Source organism: Elephantulus edwardii, unplaced genomic scaffold (genome assembly GCF_000299155.1).
Source record: "Elephantulus edwardii isolate Elephantulus edwardi_28Jun2011 unplaced genomic scaffold, EleEdw1.0 scaffold00034, whole genome shotgun sequence".
Taxonomy (NCBI): Eukaryota; Metazoa; Chordata; class Mammalia; order Macroscelidea; family Macroscelididae; genus Elephantulus; species Elephantulus edwardii.
In genome coordinates this window covers 22,100,460-22,120,053 of record NW_006399784.1, presented here as the reverse complement: position 1 = coordinate 22,120,053, position 19,594 = coordinate 22,100,460, and the positions used below count along the sequence as shown (strand labels likewise).

General features: G+C 37.4%; 1 protein-coding gene across 1 annotated transcript in view; it reads right to left on the bottom strand.

Moving 5' to 3' along the window:
* LRBA (LPS-responsive vesicle trafficking, beach and anchor containing) overlaps positions 1-19,594 on the bottom strand; it is an 874,405-nt gene that overhangs the window by 665,839 nt on the left and 188,972 nt on the right. Inside the window, exons 22-25 of the mRNA XM_006884505.1 lie at positions 10,753-11,799; positions 9,691-9,869; positions 8,753-8,906; positions 8,167-8,347 (exon numbers count right to left, since the gene is read on the bottom strand). Of these exons, the coding sequence (XP_006884567.1) occupies positions 8,167-8,347; positions 8,753-8,906; positions 9,691-9,869; positions 10,753-11,799 (1,561 nt within the window). The remainder of the gene's footprint in view (positions 1-8,166; positions 8,348-8,752; positions 8,907-9,690; positions 9,870-10,752; positions 11,800-19,594) is intronic.

Here is a 19,594-nt window from a genome sequence, read left to right as displayed (position 1 = left end):
CTTCAAAATCCTAGCCTTCAAAGAGAAACTTTATTCCACCCTCTCCAAAAGAGACCTATTTATTTTCTTGGTGGTCCATGGTATGTTCAAGACTCTTCTCCAACACACCTCAAAGGCATCATTCTTGTCTGTCATCCTTAGTCATTGTCCAGCTCTCTGATGCATAGCAAGAAATTGCGAAGACCATGACCTGGATCAGGTGCACCTTAGTCTCTAGATTGATATCATTGCTTCTTGGTACTCTGGCGAGGTCCCTAACAGAAGATTTTCCTAATGTAATTAATTTTTGATTTCCTGACTGCTGGTGCCAAGAGTGCTCACTGTGGAGCCAATAAACTGAAATTGTTAAGAATCTCAATCTCTTTCTTCATGAGTTTGTTAGCCATCTGAATGTCATCCTTTGTGAAAAGTCTTTTCATGTGTTCTGCCCATTTTGTGACTGGGTTATTAGTTTTTTCCCTGTCGAAGGCTGGTAAGATCTGTAAACTTTGTGTACCATTGAGGCAGAACCGACCCATAGCTGACCCTAAAATGGGTTTTCAGAGGCAGTTTAATTGCACAGGAGGAGACTGCCCATCCTACTCATGTGGAGCAGCTGGTGGATTCGAGCTGTGTGCCTTCAGGATTGCAGCACACCTTCTGCCACCACTGCTCTATAGATTCTGTAAACTTTGATTATAAGACCCCTTTCTGAGATGTCAAAGGCAGATTTGCCTCCCCGCGCCCCTCACCCCCACCAGTGTATAGGTTTTCTTTTTACCCTATTAGAAAACATTTTTATACACAGAGGAAAGTAAATTTTAGAAAATCTCATTCATCACTTTTACCCTCTCCTAATTTTGTATTTCTCAATATATTTGGAAGCCTATATATACTATTGGTTTAAGTTTGGTCTCATTGTATCTCTTAATGATCTTTATGGTTTGAGGTCTTACCCTTAAATCACTGATTCACCTTGAGTTGATCTTTGTGTATGATGTAAGATATGGATCCTGCTTCAGCTTTCCACAGGTGAATATCGAGTTTTGTGAGAACCATTTGTTGAAGAGGTTGTCATTTCCCCATTTGATAAGTTTTGTTTCGTTGTAGAATGCTAATTAATCGTAGCTAAATGGACTAATTTCTGAGCTCTTGATTCTAATCCATATATCCATGTGTCTATCATTGTAGCAATACAATGCTGTTTTGGTAATGAAATGGATTGACACGGTAACTGGGACATGGGACTAGGTGTGTCAGAGTCAGTGAGACCGGATCAAGATAGGGCAGGGTTCAGAGTCTTGTACATAAGGTCATTATGAATCACACGTGACTTGATGGCACATAACAAGAACAGTAGGTTCTAAGATCAGGCTGTCCCATGCTTCCCAGTTCACTATTGTTTTTCAGGAGTGTCATGCTTATTCAGGATCTCTTTCCTTTCCAAATAAACTTGCCAAATGCCTTATCTATCTCTTTGAAAAAGGATTTTTCTATCTGTGTTGGGACTGCATTAAACATGTAGATTGCTTTTGGTAGGACTATCATTTTCACTATGTTGAATCACTCAATTCACGGACAAGGAATATTTTCCTACTTAGTTAGGACTCATTGTTTCTCAAAAAGTGTTTTGTAGTTTTCCTTTTACAGGTCTTTTGTAACTCTAGGTAATTTTATTCCCAAGTATCTCAATTTGTGAATGACAAGACAGGGAGCAGTGTTCAGGTTGCCAGTTGAAAGGGTTGCTATTAGTGATACTCAACTCGAGGGCAACTACCAACAATAACAATATTATAAATGATATTGCTTTCTTAGGTTCCTTTTCCATTTTCAGTTGTTGCTGTTACTATGAAGGTATCCCACTGATTACTGTATATTAATCTTATATCTTATCACTGTACTAAATTGCTCTACTAGGTCTAAGCCATGGGAAAGTCTGCTGTTAGGGACCTCTCCAAAGTACTGAAGAGCAATGGTGTCTCTCTGGAGACTAAGGTGTGTCTGATACAGGCTATGATCTTCGCAATCACTTGTTATGCATCAGAGAGTTGGACAAAGACCAAGGAGGATAGAAGGAGAATTGATGCCTTTGAGCTGTGGTGCTGGAGAAGAGTATTGAGAATACCATGGACTGCTAGGAAAACAGATTTGTCCTGGAAACGGTTAAACCGGGTGGCTCCTTGGAGGCAAGGATTCTGAGGCTCCGTCTAACATACTTTGGACATGTTGTGAGGATGTCCGGTCCTTGGAGAGGGACATGATGCTTGGGAGGTTGGAGGGACAGCGCAGGAGAGGAAGGCCCTCTATGAGGTGGATTGATTCAGTGACTGGGATAATCGGGATGGGTGTGTTGGAGACAGTGCGATTGGCACAGGACAGAGCGGAGTTTAGGGCTGTTGTGCATAGGATCGCTATGAGTCGCAAGCGACTCAACGGCACATAACAACAACAACACTAGGTCTAATGGGTTTTATTGTTGAGTCTTTGGGGTTTTCTGTATACATTACCATATCATCTGCATATAGCAACAGTTTTACCCCCTCTTTGCCTATTTAGATGCTCCTTAATTCCTTCTCTTGTTATACTTTCCTAGCAAGTACTTACCATACAATATTGAATATTGTTGTTACTGTCACATGATGTTGAGTTGTCCACAACTCACAGCAATACTATGTATAACAGCTCTGAACCCTGCTCTATCTTGAGCCAATCTCCAACAAACATACCCCGATTACCCCAGTTACTGCGTTGAACCATCTCATTTATGATCTTCCTCTCCTGTGCTGTCTGTCTCTACTCTCTGCCTAGCATGATGGCCTTCTTCAATGAATGACGCCTCCTGACATCATGGCCAAAGTATGTGAGATGGAGCTTCAAAATCCTTGTTCCCAAGGTACAATTTGGTTTCACCCTCAGAAAGACATAACATGTTTGTTCTCTTGGCAGTCCATGTTCAATATTCTTCCCAAGCACCTCAACTCAAAGGCATCAATTCTTCTTCTATTATCATTAGTCATTGTTCAGTTCTCTGAAGCGTAGTAAGTAAGTGTGAATGCATTGCTCTTCAACTCTTTGGAGAGGTCCCTGACATCAGATTTTCCCAATGCCATTCATCTTTTGATTTCCTGACTGCTGATGCCAAGAGTGCTGACTGTAGAGCCAATAAGCTGAAACTGTTAATAATATCAATCTCTTACCATCTATCGTGATGTTGCCATTTGGCCCAGTGGTGAAAAATTTTGTTTTCTTGATGATGAGCTTCAGTCCACACTGAAGACTGCAATCCTTGGTCTTCTGCAGCAAGCAAGGTTGTATCATCTGCATAATGAAGGCTGTTGATGAGTTCAGTCCTGATGCCACATTCCTCCTCAGGAAGTCTAGCCTCTCGAATTATCTGTTCCATATATAGATCGAAAAGGTAAGGAAATAAGATGCATTCCTGATATAAAACTTTTCTGATTTTGAACCATGCAGTGTTTCCTTGGTCTTTTCTGATCTGCTTCCTGTTCGAAGAATAGGTTTGCCATGAGTACAATCAGGTGTTCTGGATGCCCATTCTTCTCAAGGTCAGTCACAATTTGTTGTGATCCACACAGTTAAATGTCTTTGCATCGTCAATGAAAAACAGCCATTTATCTTGTACTATTTCCTTTAGCCAAGATCCAGCTAACACTGGCTATAATGGCCTTAGGGCCACAGACTCTTCTAAACTCAGCTTCTAAACTCAGAGTGCACATCTTGCAGTTCTTCATCGATGTACTGTTGCAGTAATTTTTGGATAATCTTCATCAGGACCTTGCATGCATGTGATAGCAGTGACACTCTTCTATAATTTCCACACTGTCAAATCACTTTTTTAAAAATGGGAATGCATATGGATCTGTTCTCGTCAGTTGCACAGGTAGTTGACAACCAGACAGACTTCTTGGCACAACCTGGTGACGGCGTTCACAGCTGCATCTCTTTCTTGAAATCTGTCAATTAGTATTCTATCAGTACCTGGTACTGTGTTGTACCAGATTAATAGGTTGTTCATAGTTCTTTATCTGTATAAAGCCACTGATTTGATGTAGGTTTAAAGTGTTCCCTTTTTTAGGGTAGGGTAACTCACTCTACTACAGTTCCTTGCTGCTGGTAAAGCATTCCATTCCTAAAGTCATTCTAGTTCTCTCTGGTCTGCAGCACAGCCCGGTGGGAATTTCATATATGAGTGCAGGCCACTACTCCTAACATGTATTACTGTCCTCAGTGGTAGGCAGTGCAACCCATGACTTGACTGAATCTTAAGTTCAATTTTAAAACAAACATTTGTAAACTGTTACATCAAATAACTTAAAGCACTCTAAGTTTAAACATAGGAGGCTCAGGTGACCTACTGGTAAGGAGCTATGCTGCCAACCCAAAGGCAGGTTGCAACATTAGTCCTCTCTAGTCTCCAGGTACTTAACTGCAGACAAATGATATGGCAAATGATCGATAGCTGGGAACTAAGCTAAGCTAAGTACTTCCAGAAGGAAAGAAAAAAAAAGATTTTATTTTATTAACTGTTAAAAAAAATTAATACTGTTTATTTCAATAAAGCCTGTATCTGAATAATTCTAATGAAAATTCTACCGAAATTTTTTTTAAGCATCTCCTGGGGATTGCTCAAAAGACACTTTAACCTCTACCAAAGACCTATCAAATTTATACTCTATAATAATCTATATCAAGATAATCTATACTCTAATAAGATAATAAAGAGAATCATAATGGGGGGAGGGTGGGTATTATATGCCATCTAGTCAACTCTGAATCATATTGATGTTATGTACAACAGCCCTGAACCCTGCTCTGTCCTGAGCCAATTTAATGGTCTATGATACCCCAAGTACCCCAGTCACTGAGTCAATCCATCTTATTCAGGGTCTTCCTTTCTTGCACTGGCCCTCCACCCTTAAAAGCATGATGTCCCTCTTCTACAAGGATTGGTCCCTCCTGGCAACATTCCCAAAGTATGTCAGACAGGGCTTCAAGATCCTTACTTCTAAGAAATACCCTGATTTCACCATCTCCAGGACAGACCTGTTTGTTCTCTTAGCAGTCAAGAGTATACACAGTACTCTTCTTCAGTACAACTACTCAAAAGTATTGATTCTTCTTCTAATACCCTTAGTCATTGTCCAGCCAGCTATCTGATGCACAGCAGGTTAACTGCAAAGACTATGTCCTGCAACAGGCGCATCTTAGTTTGTAGACTGAAATCACTGCTCTTCAGTAGTCTGGAGTGGTCCCTGACAGCATATTTTACCAATGCACTTTGTCTTTTGATATCCTGACTGCTGATACCAAGAGTGCTGAATGAGGAGCCAAGCAAGCTGAAGTTGTTAACAATCTCAGTCTCTGTCTATCATTATGCTGCCAACTGGCCCAGTGGTAAGAATATTTTTTGTTGTTCTTTATTTTGACCTTCAATCCACATTCAAGGATGCAGTCTTTGACCATCTGTAGTCATGTCTCAGGTCCTCCTCAGTTTTGGCAAGCAACGCTGTGTCATCTGCATAACGCAGGTTGTTGATGAGTCTTCCTCCAATCCTGATGCTACATTCCTTCTCATAAAGTGCAGCCTCCCAGATGATCTGTTCTACATACAGATTGAAAAGGTAAGGCGATAGGATGCATTCCTACCATATTCCTTTCCTGATTTTGAACCACGCAGCATTTCCTTACTCTTACGACGGCATCCAGGCTCAAGAATAGGTTTTGCATAAACACAGTCAAGCGTTCTGATATTCTCATTCTTCTCAGAGTTAACCACAGTTTCTTGTGATCCACACAGTCAATGCCTTTGCATCCTCAATCAAACACAGACAGACCTTACTCTAGTACTTTTGGTTTCCAGCTAAGATCCATCTAACATTGGTTATAGTGGTGCTAAGGGATTATAATTCAAAACAGCTTTTCTAGCCATTGAGTTTGACTTTGGCATATAGCTAGGCAAGGACATGCTAATGCGGAATGGTGGTCTACCCACAAGCGGACTGTCTTGCCTAACCACAAAATTAAGCAGGTTCAGCAATGTGTATCTGAATTTGAGAATCTCACCCCTACCGAGGCAAAAGTAAGATAATGCCCTTCGGGGCAGAGATTCTTGTTCCGAGCAGACCTACAAGAGAACAGCACAGCCAGAACAAAGAACGAGAGACCAAACATGAGGTAGAGTTGATCTTAGTACAGCTACACTATGATATCAAAGCTAAGAATCTTGGCTGAAATTTGTTGGAAAACTAGGGAGAGGGCACAGCCATAACTGACAAGGCTAAGAGCTTTGTAATATTAGTCTAAAGCCAGAAGTCTGAAGGATAAAGTACCTGCAAGCACATTTCAGAAGCTGTCCTGATGGCTTCTCTATTACGTGCTACCAACCTAAATCATAAACTTTTGACTTCTCTAATACAGTCTGTGTGATCAGTAAGCTATTGCAATGAATTCTGGACCCAATAGAGCAGTACGATTAGTGTTTAATTAGTGGAGAGAGATGCAGGAGCATGAAGTACATATCTGACTTCAAGGGAATTGGTTTTGCATTATAGATGTTTCTGGCAGGGACTGTCTTCCTTTGTGGAGCAGGTAAAGGTCAGACAGCCATCTCCATGATGTCTTTGTCCTTTTCAATGTGTAGAGATGATAAAAATGGCATAATATGGGGGATTGGGAAGAGAACAGGATAGGTGTGGATAGATAATAACACTGCATTGCAAAAAATGAAAGAAAGAACTCTCTAAAATGAATATATGATTAGGCATTATATGTATGACAACAGCCCAAAATAAAAAATAATCATGGGGGAAAGGACTGCAGGGCAGAGGGGGAAGAAATTGGGAAACAATGAACGATTTTTTTTTTTTAAAGTAAACTGGGGGAGGGACAAGGGAGAGCAAAGAGGTAAAATGTGTAACAATCAACGAATGAAAATCTAACTTCTCTGTGTATATTTGTTAAAATCACAATTTAAATAAAATTTTATTTAAAAAAAAATAGGACAGAATACAGGTCTGTTGTGAAGGGTTGCTATGAGTCATATTCAACTCTATGGTATCAAATAACAATTGTTGTTGTTGTTATGTGCCGTAGAGTTACTTGCGACTCATAGCTACCCTAAGTACAATAGCCCTAAACTCTGCTCTGTGTTGTGACAATCGCACTGTCTCTGGCACACCCATACCGAGTACCATAGTCACTGAATCAATCCACCTCATAGAGGGCCTTCCCCTCCTGCGCTGTCCCTCCACCGACAAAGCCTGAGAATCCTTACCTCCAAGTAGCAGCCTGATTTAACCCTCTCCAGGATAAATCTGTTTTCTTAGCAGTCCATGGTACCCTTAATACTCTTATCCAGCACCACAGATCAAAGGCATCAATTCTCCTTCTATCCTCCCTAGTCATTGTCCAACTCTCTGATGCATAACAAGTGATTACAAAGACCATGGCCTGTATCAGATGCACCTTAGTCTCCAGAGAGACACCATTGCTCTTCAGTACTATGGAAAGGTCCCTAACAGCAGACTTTCCCATGGCAGTATGTCTTTTCATTTCCTGGCTACTGGTGCCAAGAGTGTTGTCTGTGGAGCCAAGCAAACTAAAGCTGTGAACAATCTCAATCTCTTCACCATCCATCCTGATGCTGCAAATTGGTCCAGTGGTGAAATTAGACACATCATGGGACAGAGGAGGGTGCTGACCACATCATTTTCAAAACACACATCCACCACTCTGTATGGCTTGAGAACTACCTCTACAGGACAGTAGAGAAGATAGCCTTTTACTCTTAAAAGGCTGAAAAGCAGTCATATGCTAAGTTCCTAGCAAATGCTTTTCCACCCAGAGGAGCAAAGAAAATTGTTCAACTTACTGCTCTGATTATAGCTAAATTATAAAGAATAATCCCAACTAGTTTTAAAGCTCACCCATATTATGGTTATCACAAGAGTCCAGAATGAAGATTGCATAGTGGAGTGTACCCGGGGCAGGGGAGTGGGGGGATTATATACCAATGAAGGAATTTTTCTTTTACTTTTCAAAGAGAAGAGCAAACTGTGGAGGAGGGGTGGGAAGGGAGAAAAAGGCAACAATGAACGAATAGAAATCCAAAATCTCTGTAAATGTTCATTAAAATTAATAATTTTTTTTTAAAAAAAAAAAGCTCACCCAGTCGGAGACACTGCCGTAAAATTCCTCCAGATGACATGTTTTTTTCAGCTTCAATTTCAGTAAAGCCAAGAGAACTTGCAAAAATGAGTACATCCACAAGACTGATTAACCTCTGCAAAAATGCCACAGAGGCTTCTATTGAAAGGCCCTGAGTAGGCTCAATATTCTCCAGTTCATGCTGCAAATGATAAAGTTTGAAATTTACATCCAAGTTCTAATGAAAATTTAAATTTACACAAATACTCAACAAATTTCTAAATTTTTCAGATAAAATCAAAGCTCTGAAAAATCTACACAGTTGAACACAGGCATGCAGCTGTCATTTCATCTTTTTAAAAATGTCATCGGAAACACAAAGTTATAACTACATCACCCTAACTCTTCATTAGCTGATTCATCCAACATTCATTTTAGTCTTCTTATTCTGTGAACAGATTCTAAAATTCTTTCCGATAACTAAAAATCTACTGCTTTTTATTTACAATCCTTACAGTAAAGTAGTCACAACTTTCACGTGTTAATAAATAAGAATGAATAGCATTCATGTTTTCATGCCAGTTTTACACAGCAGTTAAGTACTTACTGTAGCTGATGTAGCAGCTGAAAGCAATGGAAGTATACCCCCACAGGCCATGACCATGTTGTCCATCACTTGAGAGATTAGATGAATTGTGTTGTGTACAAAGATGACATTATCACTGCTATTCACGAAGTCCATAACTGTCTTCGTTGAATGGCTGTCCAAAGATAAAGAATTGTTATTGATAACATAGGGGGAAAAGAATATCAGTTGTCTATCTGAGAGTGGGTAAAATAAGAAAAAAGCTGAGGGAAGACAATAATGCAGCAAACATTTGAGGGATACTTTCTTGAGAAGTAGACTACAACACTGTTTACTATCCATACCCTCCTTCATGGATAATACATAAATTCTATACATCTTATACTTGATGTACAAAGTTAATGTAAAGTACCCTTAACTGCGAACACAACTAATAGATAAGTGTGGTAAATATTAAGGGCATATGGAGTCAAATGGCTATTTAAACTTCCCACTATCTTCTCAGAAGATGCCATGAATGCTTTGAAACAGCTTAAGACTATTATACAAATAAAAATAAGCCAACTAGGCATTTTCAAAATCACAAGTATACAACCGAAGATAACTGAAAAAATACTTACTATGTTGAAATGTACAATGTCCTTTATTCCAATTTCATTTTAGTACTTCAAGTATTAATTTATTAAACTTACCTCATGTTGAACTTCATACAATAAATATGCTATACACAATGTTCAACAAATTTTTTAAAAGAAAAATCTCTAGGTTGCAAGTTTTGAAATATAAACAGGCAGAGTTTCTTAAAATGGAGAATAAAAGTCAATTAAACTCTACCTCCGACTCATGAATAGCCTACTTTTCAACCAAATGTCTAAAACAAGGGTAGTGTTACCTCCATCAATTTCTTTGACAACAAAGACTAAGGTTTATACACGTTTATAATAAACATATGGACAAACCTTCTCCACATTTGTATATCTGTTTCAATTGAAAATAATAGATCTGTGAGCAAACGTTGATGCATTTGAGACCACTTGAATTCAGGAATACGAAACATAGTTGATCTGGAATCCCTCCTTTGTTCATTAGTTACATCGGGAGCTACAGCTGGCCCGGGTTGCTCCTGTCGTCTGGACATCTGCTATAGAAAATTTTAAATAATATTAAGTGATATTAGTAAAAGAAAATAATGAATGAATCATAACATTATTCCTTAAATTTGCTTTAAAAATTACTAAACTAAAAACTAAACTAACCAAAATTGCTAAACTACTATAAGTCAATAGTTAGAACTATTTCAGTATTTCCCCCAATGTAACATTGAAAATCAACACATTAGTCTTGAATATTAGCATAAAAAAGTAGCCAAAAAAAAAGCAGCATCTAGTTCCTAAGCCTTCTAAGATGAAACACAAACAAAAGATAAATGCAATGAAGAACAAACAAGCAAAAATGAAAGGAAAAAGTTCACTAAAGTAGAAAATTACAACATTCAACTAACCATTGCTTCTTAAATCACTGTCAGATATACTGGTAGAGAAAACTGTGTAAATCTAACAAAAGATCTCCTGCATCTTAGAAAGTACATCAGCATCAAGTAACAATTTTTAAGATATACTTAAAAACAAAATTATAAAATGACAGGTGGCTTTGCAAAGAGGAAGTTAATAATTTTGCTGAAATACTATTGTTCTTAGGTTGGTTACTAGATTAGTCAAATAAAGGAATAAAAGTAAAATTTTCCCAGTGTTTCTTTTCTAAGTGAAAATTATACCAGTTCTGAAACTTTGACAGGTAATATTCAGTCATACATAGGTATAGAAAAATGTTTTCAAGGTTTCCATTTAATGAACTCAGATAAAATGGTAAAGTCTGCACTAAACACTTGAAATTTAATGACTGTACATACATAATTTCAAACAGCACTTAAACGAACTTCAAAATAAAATCAAGGTACATATACACTTATTGTGTTATAACTCAAATAAAATACACTTCAAGACGACAATATAAATAATCACCTCAAGTCCTGGCCGTTGAGGTTGAGATACGTCCATGTTTGTACTGGCCTTTAATTCAAGTTTCTCAGTATCTGTAGCAATGCTGGAAACATCCAACTTGGCAATCTTCTGCTCAGTAGCAGGAGAGTCTAGGCTGTTACCAGCACAATCCTTAATTAATCTGGTTTCTCTAACAAAACGAGTTGTTTCTTTCTCTTCTTCTAAGATATGACCAATGTCTGATTGTTCGGTTATCTGGGAAGCAGTGGCTTCTGGTGAGGTAGCTGATGATCCTGACGCTGTCATAGTCAAGATTCCTGAATCTTTAAAATCTTGAGTTTCAGCATCAGTTGGCTCTTTAGTAAATGGGTCTTCTTCTTTGCAGTTACTATTGGTCAACTCCAATATTTCACTTGCTTTCGTTGCAGCTACAGACAAACTATTTCTTTGGAGTTCAGTAGAAAGAGTGGTTTCTTCAGGAGGACTATTTTCTACCTTTAATTCCACATAATCTTCATCATCTTCCTCTACTATGGACTTATCCAATAATTCTGGAACCTCTGAGGCATCTTCTTCAGAAGGAGAACTTAAGGAAGCAGTTGCTTCACTTGTGGTCATAATATCTTTGCTAGTTGTTTTAAAAGAACTAGAGGAAACAGTCAAAGGTTCTGTTAACACAGAAGATACGTCTAAATCGTCTGTATTCATATTCTCATTTGTCAATGTTTCTTCTAAGTTGATTTCGTCTAGTAAATCCTGATTTTCTTGGCCAGTTTTTCTTTCTTCATTATATGCATTATGTGTTTCTGGTTCAATGTTGCATGCAGAGTCTACCAAATATTCCTTCTCAATACTTGATTTTTCATCATCATTTCTGATGATATTGGAGGATGATGGAGAATCTTCAGTATTTGATTGCTGGGCCCCTTCAACAACATTAACATCTCTGCTAACATCAAGCACTGGGGGTACAGGACTTGAAGAACAAGGCCCTATTTCTTCACCAACTTTATCTCGATGTTCCCTGAATACATTGGCAAGATTTTCTTTGTGTAGTTCAAAAGTGACCTAGATTTTTAAAAGGGAAAATAATTTTAAACACACTTACAAATTAAAATAATCTAGAAAATATCTTAAAAAAAATTTTTAAAGTATTATCTATTTAACACTTTCAAAGACATAATCAATATATTACAATAAAACTTAATTCATCGATATATTCCTAATTCAGTAAAATGAGAAATAAAATGCATATCAACTACAAAAATATAAAATATTTTTTCCAAAAAGCTAATCTTAAATTATAACAAGTTATACTGCATTTTAGAACATATTTCGCTAATATCTCAGATCTAAAGTAATATGCTATCCTTTGTACTTATGCTAATCTTTCTCTCTGTAAACCAGAAATCACCAAAGTGCTTTGTGTATTGATGACACATTATTCCCTCAATGGCAGAGTAATATTAATAAAATATCAATTTCTCACCTGTAATTTTGAATTGGGTTAATTTAATTGACTAGACAGGTCCTTGGAGAAGGACATCATGCTTGGGAGGGTGGAGGGACAGCGCAGGAGAGGAAGGCCCTCTATGAGGTGGATTGATTCAGTGACTGGGATAATTGGGATGAGAGTGTCAGAGACAGTGTGATTGGCACAGGATAGAGCGGAGTTTAGGGCTGTTGTACATAGGGTCGCTATGAGTCGCAAGCGACTCGACGGCACATAACAACAACAACATGATTTCATTTTATTGCACAACAAAAATTCACTGACATGTCAATAAACACGCAAGAAACCATATATGAGTGACTGAATCCAAATTAATATAAATATGACGAGGGTGAAAAAAAATGCTATGGAAAGAAATGGCACCCTTTCTATATGTCTGAAAATTAATAAAACCAAAACTTACTAAGAATTTTTGTAACAAAATTAATCAAAATATCCATTAACATTATGCAAAAATTATTTACAAATTGTTAATAAAAAAGCAATATGATTTGTAAACTTTCACCCAAATAAAAAAATTAATTAAAAAATTCTCCCTGAGGTTCGAATCCACCAGATGCTCTGCTGGGGAAGGAGGGGCAATCTCCTCCTGTACAGTCAGATCCAATTTGATGATACATATACAAAAAATAATAAAATATTTTTTTAATTCATAAAAAAAAACAATGACATCTACAATATACTTGACATGATGAACAATAAACACAAACATTCTGTCTTCATGGAGCTTACATTCTTTTTGGGGGGGTCAAATCTTATTTTTATTAATGGAGCTTACATTCTAATACAAGAGACAGAATGTAAATATAAATATGTAATCAAATGTCACGCATCACATGAATGAAACAAAATGTAAACAAATTATTGTATATAAACCAGTATTTTTTTTAAAATACAAAACAAAGAAATAAAAAAAGCTTTCAAGTAGCAATAAATTTTTTAAAAAAATATAAAGGAGATAGAAAACCAAGAATGGAAGCCTAAATCATATCAGGGTAGTTAGAGAAAGCATTTCTGAGGAAATTATGTTTGAATAGAAACAAAAATAAAATGAAAGAACAAATAGTGTAGATACCAGGAAGAAAAGCTTTACAAAAAGAAAGAACAAGTATAAAGTCCTCAGAACTAAGATAAGGTTGGTATAGTCAGAGAACAATATACTGTACAATCGGAGGTCAGAGCTGAGAAGGGAAGAAAAAAAGGGTAAAGAATTTACTCATAATGCAGTGGATGAAACCTATCGCCAAAAGCCTTCTTTTGCATTACAATGATTTTTATTTCTAGTTTAGTTTCTATTTCTTCATTTCTAGTTGTAGTTTCTATTCAGCCAATTAATAATAATTCCTTTGTAAACTGATGAAGCAAATTTCTTCCTTTAAATGCCTTATAATGAAGCGGCATTATTTTTATTGTTGTTGCTGTATGCTATCAAGCTGTAACCAACCACAGATGACCCTCCCACAGGTTTTCAGAGGCAGGTAATCACATGGGAGGACACCGCTCATCTTTCTCCCATGGAGCCGGTGCTTGATTCAAACTGCATGCCTTTGGGACTCCAGCACAAACTCATTGCCATCAAATCAAAACAAATTCATAGCTGACCTGCTAGTGGGTTTCATGAGGCTGTAAATTATACAGGAGGTGTTCGGGTGGTGTAGTGGGTAAGGTAGGAGTGTCGTTGCAAACCCAAAGTTGGGCAGTTGAAAACTACCAGTTGCTCTGCAGGAGAAAGAAGAGAAAATCCCTCCCTTGTGATTTACAGCCTCTGAAACCCACTGGAAAGTCAGCCATGAGTCAGTTCTGACTTGAAGGCAATGAACTGTTTGCTGAACTAAAGAAAAAGAAACAATAAAGGTTATTTTTAAAAAAAAATTTAAAAACCTTGCTTGCATCAATTACAAGTCAATTAGTTCCTGGTGACCATAATGGAAGTAGAACTGGCCACAGGATATTCAAGGTTATAAAGGTTTATGAGCTCATACTGTCACATCTTCCTCCTGTAGAGAGCCTGGAAGGTTCAAATTGCTAACCTGTGAGTTCATAGCTCAGCACTTATCCACTGTGTCACCAGGACCCCACTGAATCGTTATAGATATTTTAAACATTGTCCTAGGCAACATCTCTTCTCATGTAATTAACTGCCTGTGAAAACTCGCTGGTGGGTCAGCTACAGGTTTGATTTGAGAATAAACAACAACAACAGGCAACTTCTTTAAGTACGGACTCTAATATATCATTCTCCCAAGTTTGTAGAGAATAAATAACAAACAATTCTAATTTCTTTAATTCTGTGAGAATAAAATTGAGTCAGATGATGGCAAACTTGTAAAGTGTTCTCCCAAAATGAGATTTTGCCCACAAAACCCCACAGGTATTAAAATTCAAAACAGAGAATTACATAAACACAAAATGGCAAAACAGTGCTCAAGGTAAGCAAGAACCTGGTGGAAAATAAAGGATTGACTTCTATGGAGAGATATATTATACACACAACAAGCATTAAAGATAAACAAAAAGGAGGCAGGAGATTTGTTAAAGATTATTTCCAGGGTTATTGGTTGAAAGACAAGTCTTGGGCCATAAACTTGGAAACAGGGCCACCAGCAGGTCTTACAGTATGTAGTCCAACAATGTATTTCATGTTCACGGCTTTATAATTTTCAAAGAATGTTTTTGCCAGTCCTTTTCCAGTCCACCAAATTCACCAAAATATACAAAAATCTACCAGCTTTCCCACTGTTAATCTAAATGTGCAGCTAGCAAGCTGTCCTACAACAGTTGGGTTCTCTAATTTAAAATTTATTGAATAATTACAATAGGACAGTAGAAATCACAAGATGGGCTACATAAAAAACAAAAGTATTTCCTAGTTTTATGAAACATAACAATAATTTAAGACAAATGAATATCCAAAATACTATTCACGGTATGTCAAAATGTTATGGATTAAATTATCCCTTCAAAATATGTGATTTTCTTTCTAGCCCTTGTTATCTATGGATGTGATCCTATTTGAAAACCTGGTTATTCTTTTGTTTTGTTAATGACATCATACTGGGATGGATGATTCCTCAGCATAGGATGGATCTAAACCTATTGATTACTGAGTGTTAAAAAGACCAGAATAAACCCAGTCATACAAAAGTGAAAGATGTCTGAAAAAGGCAAATACATAAAGCAGATGCATATACATGCCCAGGAATACGACCACCTGCTGGCTATGACAAGCTGAAAGGAAGTTCTGGTTAAGTGATTTATTGCAATGTCAACTCAAAGGATGCACCTTTTTGGAAGTTGAAATCTACCAGACACTATGTGAAAGAAAGATGGGAAATCTCACAAACCCACTGGAGGGTCAGCTATGAGTCGATTCCAATTCAATGGCACTGAAATAAGAAAGCTGATAAAAAAGAGCTGAGATAGACAAAAGATCTCCCTGCTAAATCCATGACATAAATTGGGACTTCCAGTCTCCTGACTTTTGAGAAAATTTCAATTCTTCTAAACCATCCACACACAGCATTTCTCTGTAACTAAAACAATTATAATGACCAACAGGCATGTACAAATAAATCTGTACCAACTGCATATAAATACTGAAAGGCATTAAATAAACACAATCATAAATATTTCTCTACAATACCCGTATTTAGAACCAGCTTTCCAAAGTGCCAAGTTATAGAGACCGACATAATCACGGAAGACATTTGAAATTAAGTGTAAGTAAAAACTAACAGTGTGAGTTGTCAGAATGCAAATAAAAAAAAATAACTCTTTAAGTTATGAAATTGAAAAATAAGCCAATTTACCCTAAGCAGACACTTTGGATAAGCAGGAGAGTAAGCATAAATTTCACCCTATAACAACATCAACTAGTTCTGAAAGGGAGGGGACAAACCACCTCCTCTCTTGTTCTATCTGATACACCTGTCACAAAACAAATTTATCAACAATAAAAATTATAAACCAATTCAAAACCAAGTATGTCCCTATAGTAAAGAGCACTGTTTTAAAAAATTAAGCAAATACACCTAATATATACAAACTCTAAATATTGCACTGGAGCTTAAATGACATAGTAAAACTCATACAGAATGTTAAGAAAGCAATTTGAAAATCCTACAACTACGTTTTTGTTCAGAATAATACCAATTATTTCCTAAAACTGTACATAACACAAGAGTTTAATGAGTACTTTGAAACATTATCTCTGCTACCTAATTACAGCTAACAATGAGTAATTTTACATGTGTAAATTATTTAGTAATAGGATATAAATGTAAAAGTGAGAACCCACAAAACAAAGTCCTAAAAACAAGTATGTGCACTTTTACAGTAATGATTTCTCAAAGTTTCCTATTATGATGGTGGACAAAGCTGCTCAGTTGTATACTATTTAAAAGACTTGCAGAGCTACCCATTGTAGGAAGACGTCAGTGATGATTCAAACCTAAAACACAGTAAGGGGATATAAAGAAAAAAGCCTAGAAATCTACTTCTAAAAACAGTCAATGAAAACCCTAAGGATCACAATACAATACTGTCCAGGAGTAACACTCTAAGTTAGAAGGCACTCAAAATATTCAGGAGCCACAATTATTGTTGTTGTCGTTGCTGCTGCTGTTGTTCTTTTTATGTGCTGTCAATTCAGAACTGACTAATAACTGACTCTCCAGTGGTTTTTCAGAGGCCATTAGGAGCAGCGGACAAGATTGTCTATATTTCTCCCTTAGAGCAGCTGCTGGAATCAAAGCTAACTTTGGGTGGCAGTGCAACTCCATACAACTAGAACACCTTACTGGACTAGAACATAAAAATGTTCATGAAGATGGCATGGGACTAAGTAACATTCATACAGGGAATTGCTACAAAACAAAGCCAATTCAAAAGTAACTAACAACATGCTAGAATCAAACAAATTTTAAAGCACTTGGTGCCAACCAATAGTGCAATGCTATGGACTCCTTGCTTGATCCTGAGCCATCCTCACAATCTCACCTGTGCTAAGCCCACCTGTGCAAGAACCATGTCAATCTATCAGGTGAAAGATCTTGGTCTCATTAACCAACGCTACATTATCTTACTGAGTCCAGATAATGCAGTCAATTAAATAGAACTGATCTTTCCTACTAGTTTAAAACCATTTGAGGGATCCTCTGGGATTACTATATTTCACACATTACTAAACCAATGTTGTTGTTAGGTGCCACGGAGTACAGCTCATAGTACCCTATGTATGAACAGCTGACCAGAACCCTACCCTGTCCTGTCCTATCTTTATCATCTCTCATACACTATACTCCGTTGCTGAAGTCATCATGTCAATCCACCTCACTCAGGTGTTGACTTCTCCTTCTCAGACTATCCTTCAAAAAAATAGCCTTTCCTAGCTACATGTCCTAAGTATGAAAGACAGCTTCACCATCTTTGCATCAGCAGAATACTATTAAATTTCCTCAAAATACTTTATTTTACTATTAAACTATCTTACTGATATATTTTCATGCTGCTTCTCAAACATTCTTTTTTTTTTTTTTTTTTTTTAATTTTGTGTACGTGTACCGTCAAATCAGATCTGACTGGTACAGGAGGATATTGCGCCTCCTTCTCCGGCAGAGCGTCTGGTGGATTCGAACCGTGTTCCTCTGGGATTGCAGTGCAGCTTCTTGCCACTAGGCCACCAGAGCTCCCCTTCTCAAACATTCTTAAATAACAACTTCCATTACTATCTTTATAATCTTTCACACCTTTAAGAAAAAAAATTTCATGTTCATGCTCAAAGATCCACTGGGGTCCTGAAAAGATGAAGAAGTAGTAGCAGGCATGGAGATAAATTATATAAAATACACTGCATATGAATTTTGTATGCACACCAATATAAAATACTTGGAAAAAAATAATTAAAAAAAAAAAAAGAAGAAGAAATGGGCCCTGAAACAAAATGGAATACACAGTGCTTCCTAAATTGGGGTCTGATTCAATGACAGACTCAGTCATTTCTGGATACGTGGAATACCTATGTTTACACAGCAACAATAGTGACGTTTGGCCTGCCTCCTATCTCAGCCATCTACCAACTCCCAATTCCTTAGACTCTAAATACTCATACACAATATAAATACACACATAATAAACTTCTTAAGTAAACAGAACATAGTAGAGGTGGGGGGGGAAATTTCACTCTGAAGTGATTCTAGTACTAGTTCTGTCAATATTCCTAAAACTCACTGACTGCTATCAGGCTGGAAAAAGTTCATAACTGATCCTACAGCAGGTTTTAAAAAAACTCAAAATTTAAACTCATTGCCACACAGCATCCAACCTACATTACCCACAGTTGCCATCTAGATGTGCCACACCTGACAATCTACAGCATCCTCACTCATGGCTCACCAGAAAAACCAGCCTGCATACCTATGGTCAGATAAGTCATTCCTGACAGGTCTCAGTTTCTGGGAAACATTCTAGAGAATCACTCAAGTCAAGTGCTATAGAGGAATTAAAAAACTGACCCATGGATGGAGCTGTTAATGTAAGAAATTAAGGACTTAAGACACTTGATTAAGCATTTGGAACTATGCTGATCTGAGACTTCTTATAGTCTGCCATTAGCTTTAGCAGAATGAATTAGAAAAACATGCAGCAATAAACACAGAGTGTGCCTAGAAAAAAAAATAAACGAACTCATTGGCAGAAAGTAGAATTCTACTTCTACCCATAACTAACCCTACAGAGAGTTACTGAGGCCGTCAATCACACAAGAGAAAACTGCCCATCTTTCACAGAGCAGCTGGTAGATTTGAACTATTTGCCTTTGGGTTGGCAATGCAACTCCTCCTTGCTAGGCCACCAGAGTTAGCAGAGGCTGACTCTGAGAAGAATAGGAATCCCAGAACATTTGATTGTGCTTATGCAAAATCTATACTTGAACCAAGAGGCATAGCTTTTCAATTTAAATGGAGAAAAGATCATCTGGGAGGCTGGGCTGTACGAGGAGGAATGTGGCATTAGGACTGGAGGAGACTCATCAACAATCTACATTATGCATATAACACATCCCTGCATGCTGAAACTGAGCAGGACCTGAAACACTTGATGCAGAAGGTCAAGGACTGCAGCCTTTAATATGGATTGAAGTTCAACATCAAGAAAACAAAGATTCTCATCACTGGGCCAATTGGTAGTTATCATTACTGAAGGGGAAGACATTGAGATTGATAACAGTTTTAGTTTACTTGACTCCACAATTAACACTCTTGGTTCCAGCAGCCAGGAAATCAAGAGACAAATTGCACTGAGAAAGTCAGCTGTCAGGAACCTCTCCAGAGTACTGAAGAGCAATGACATTAG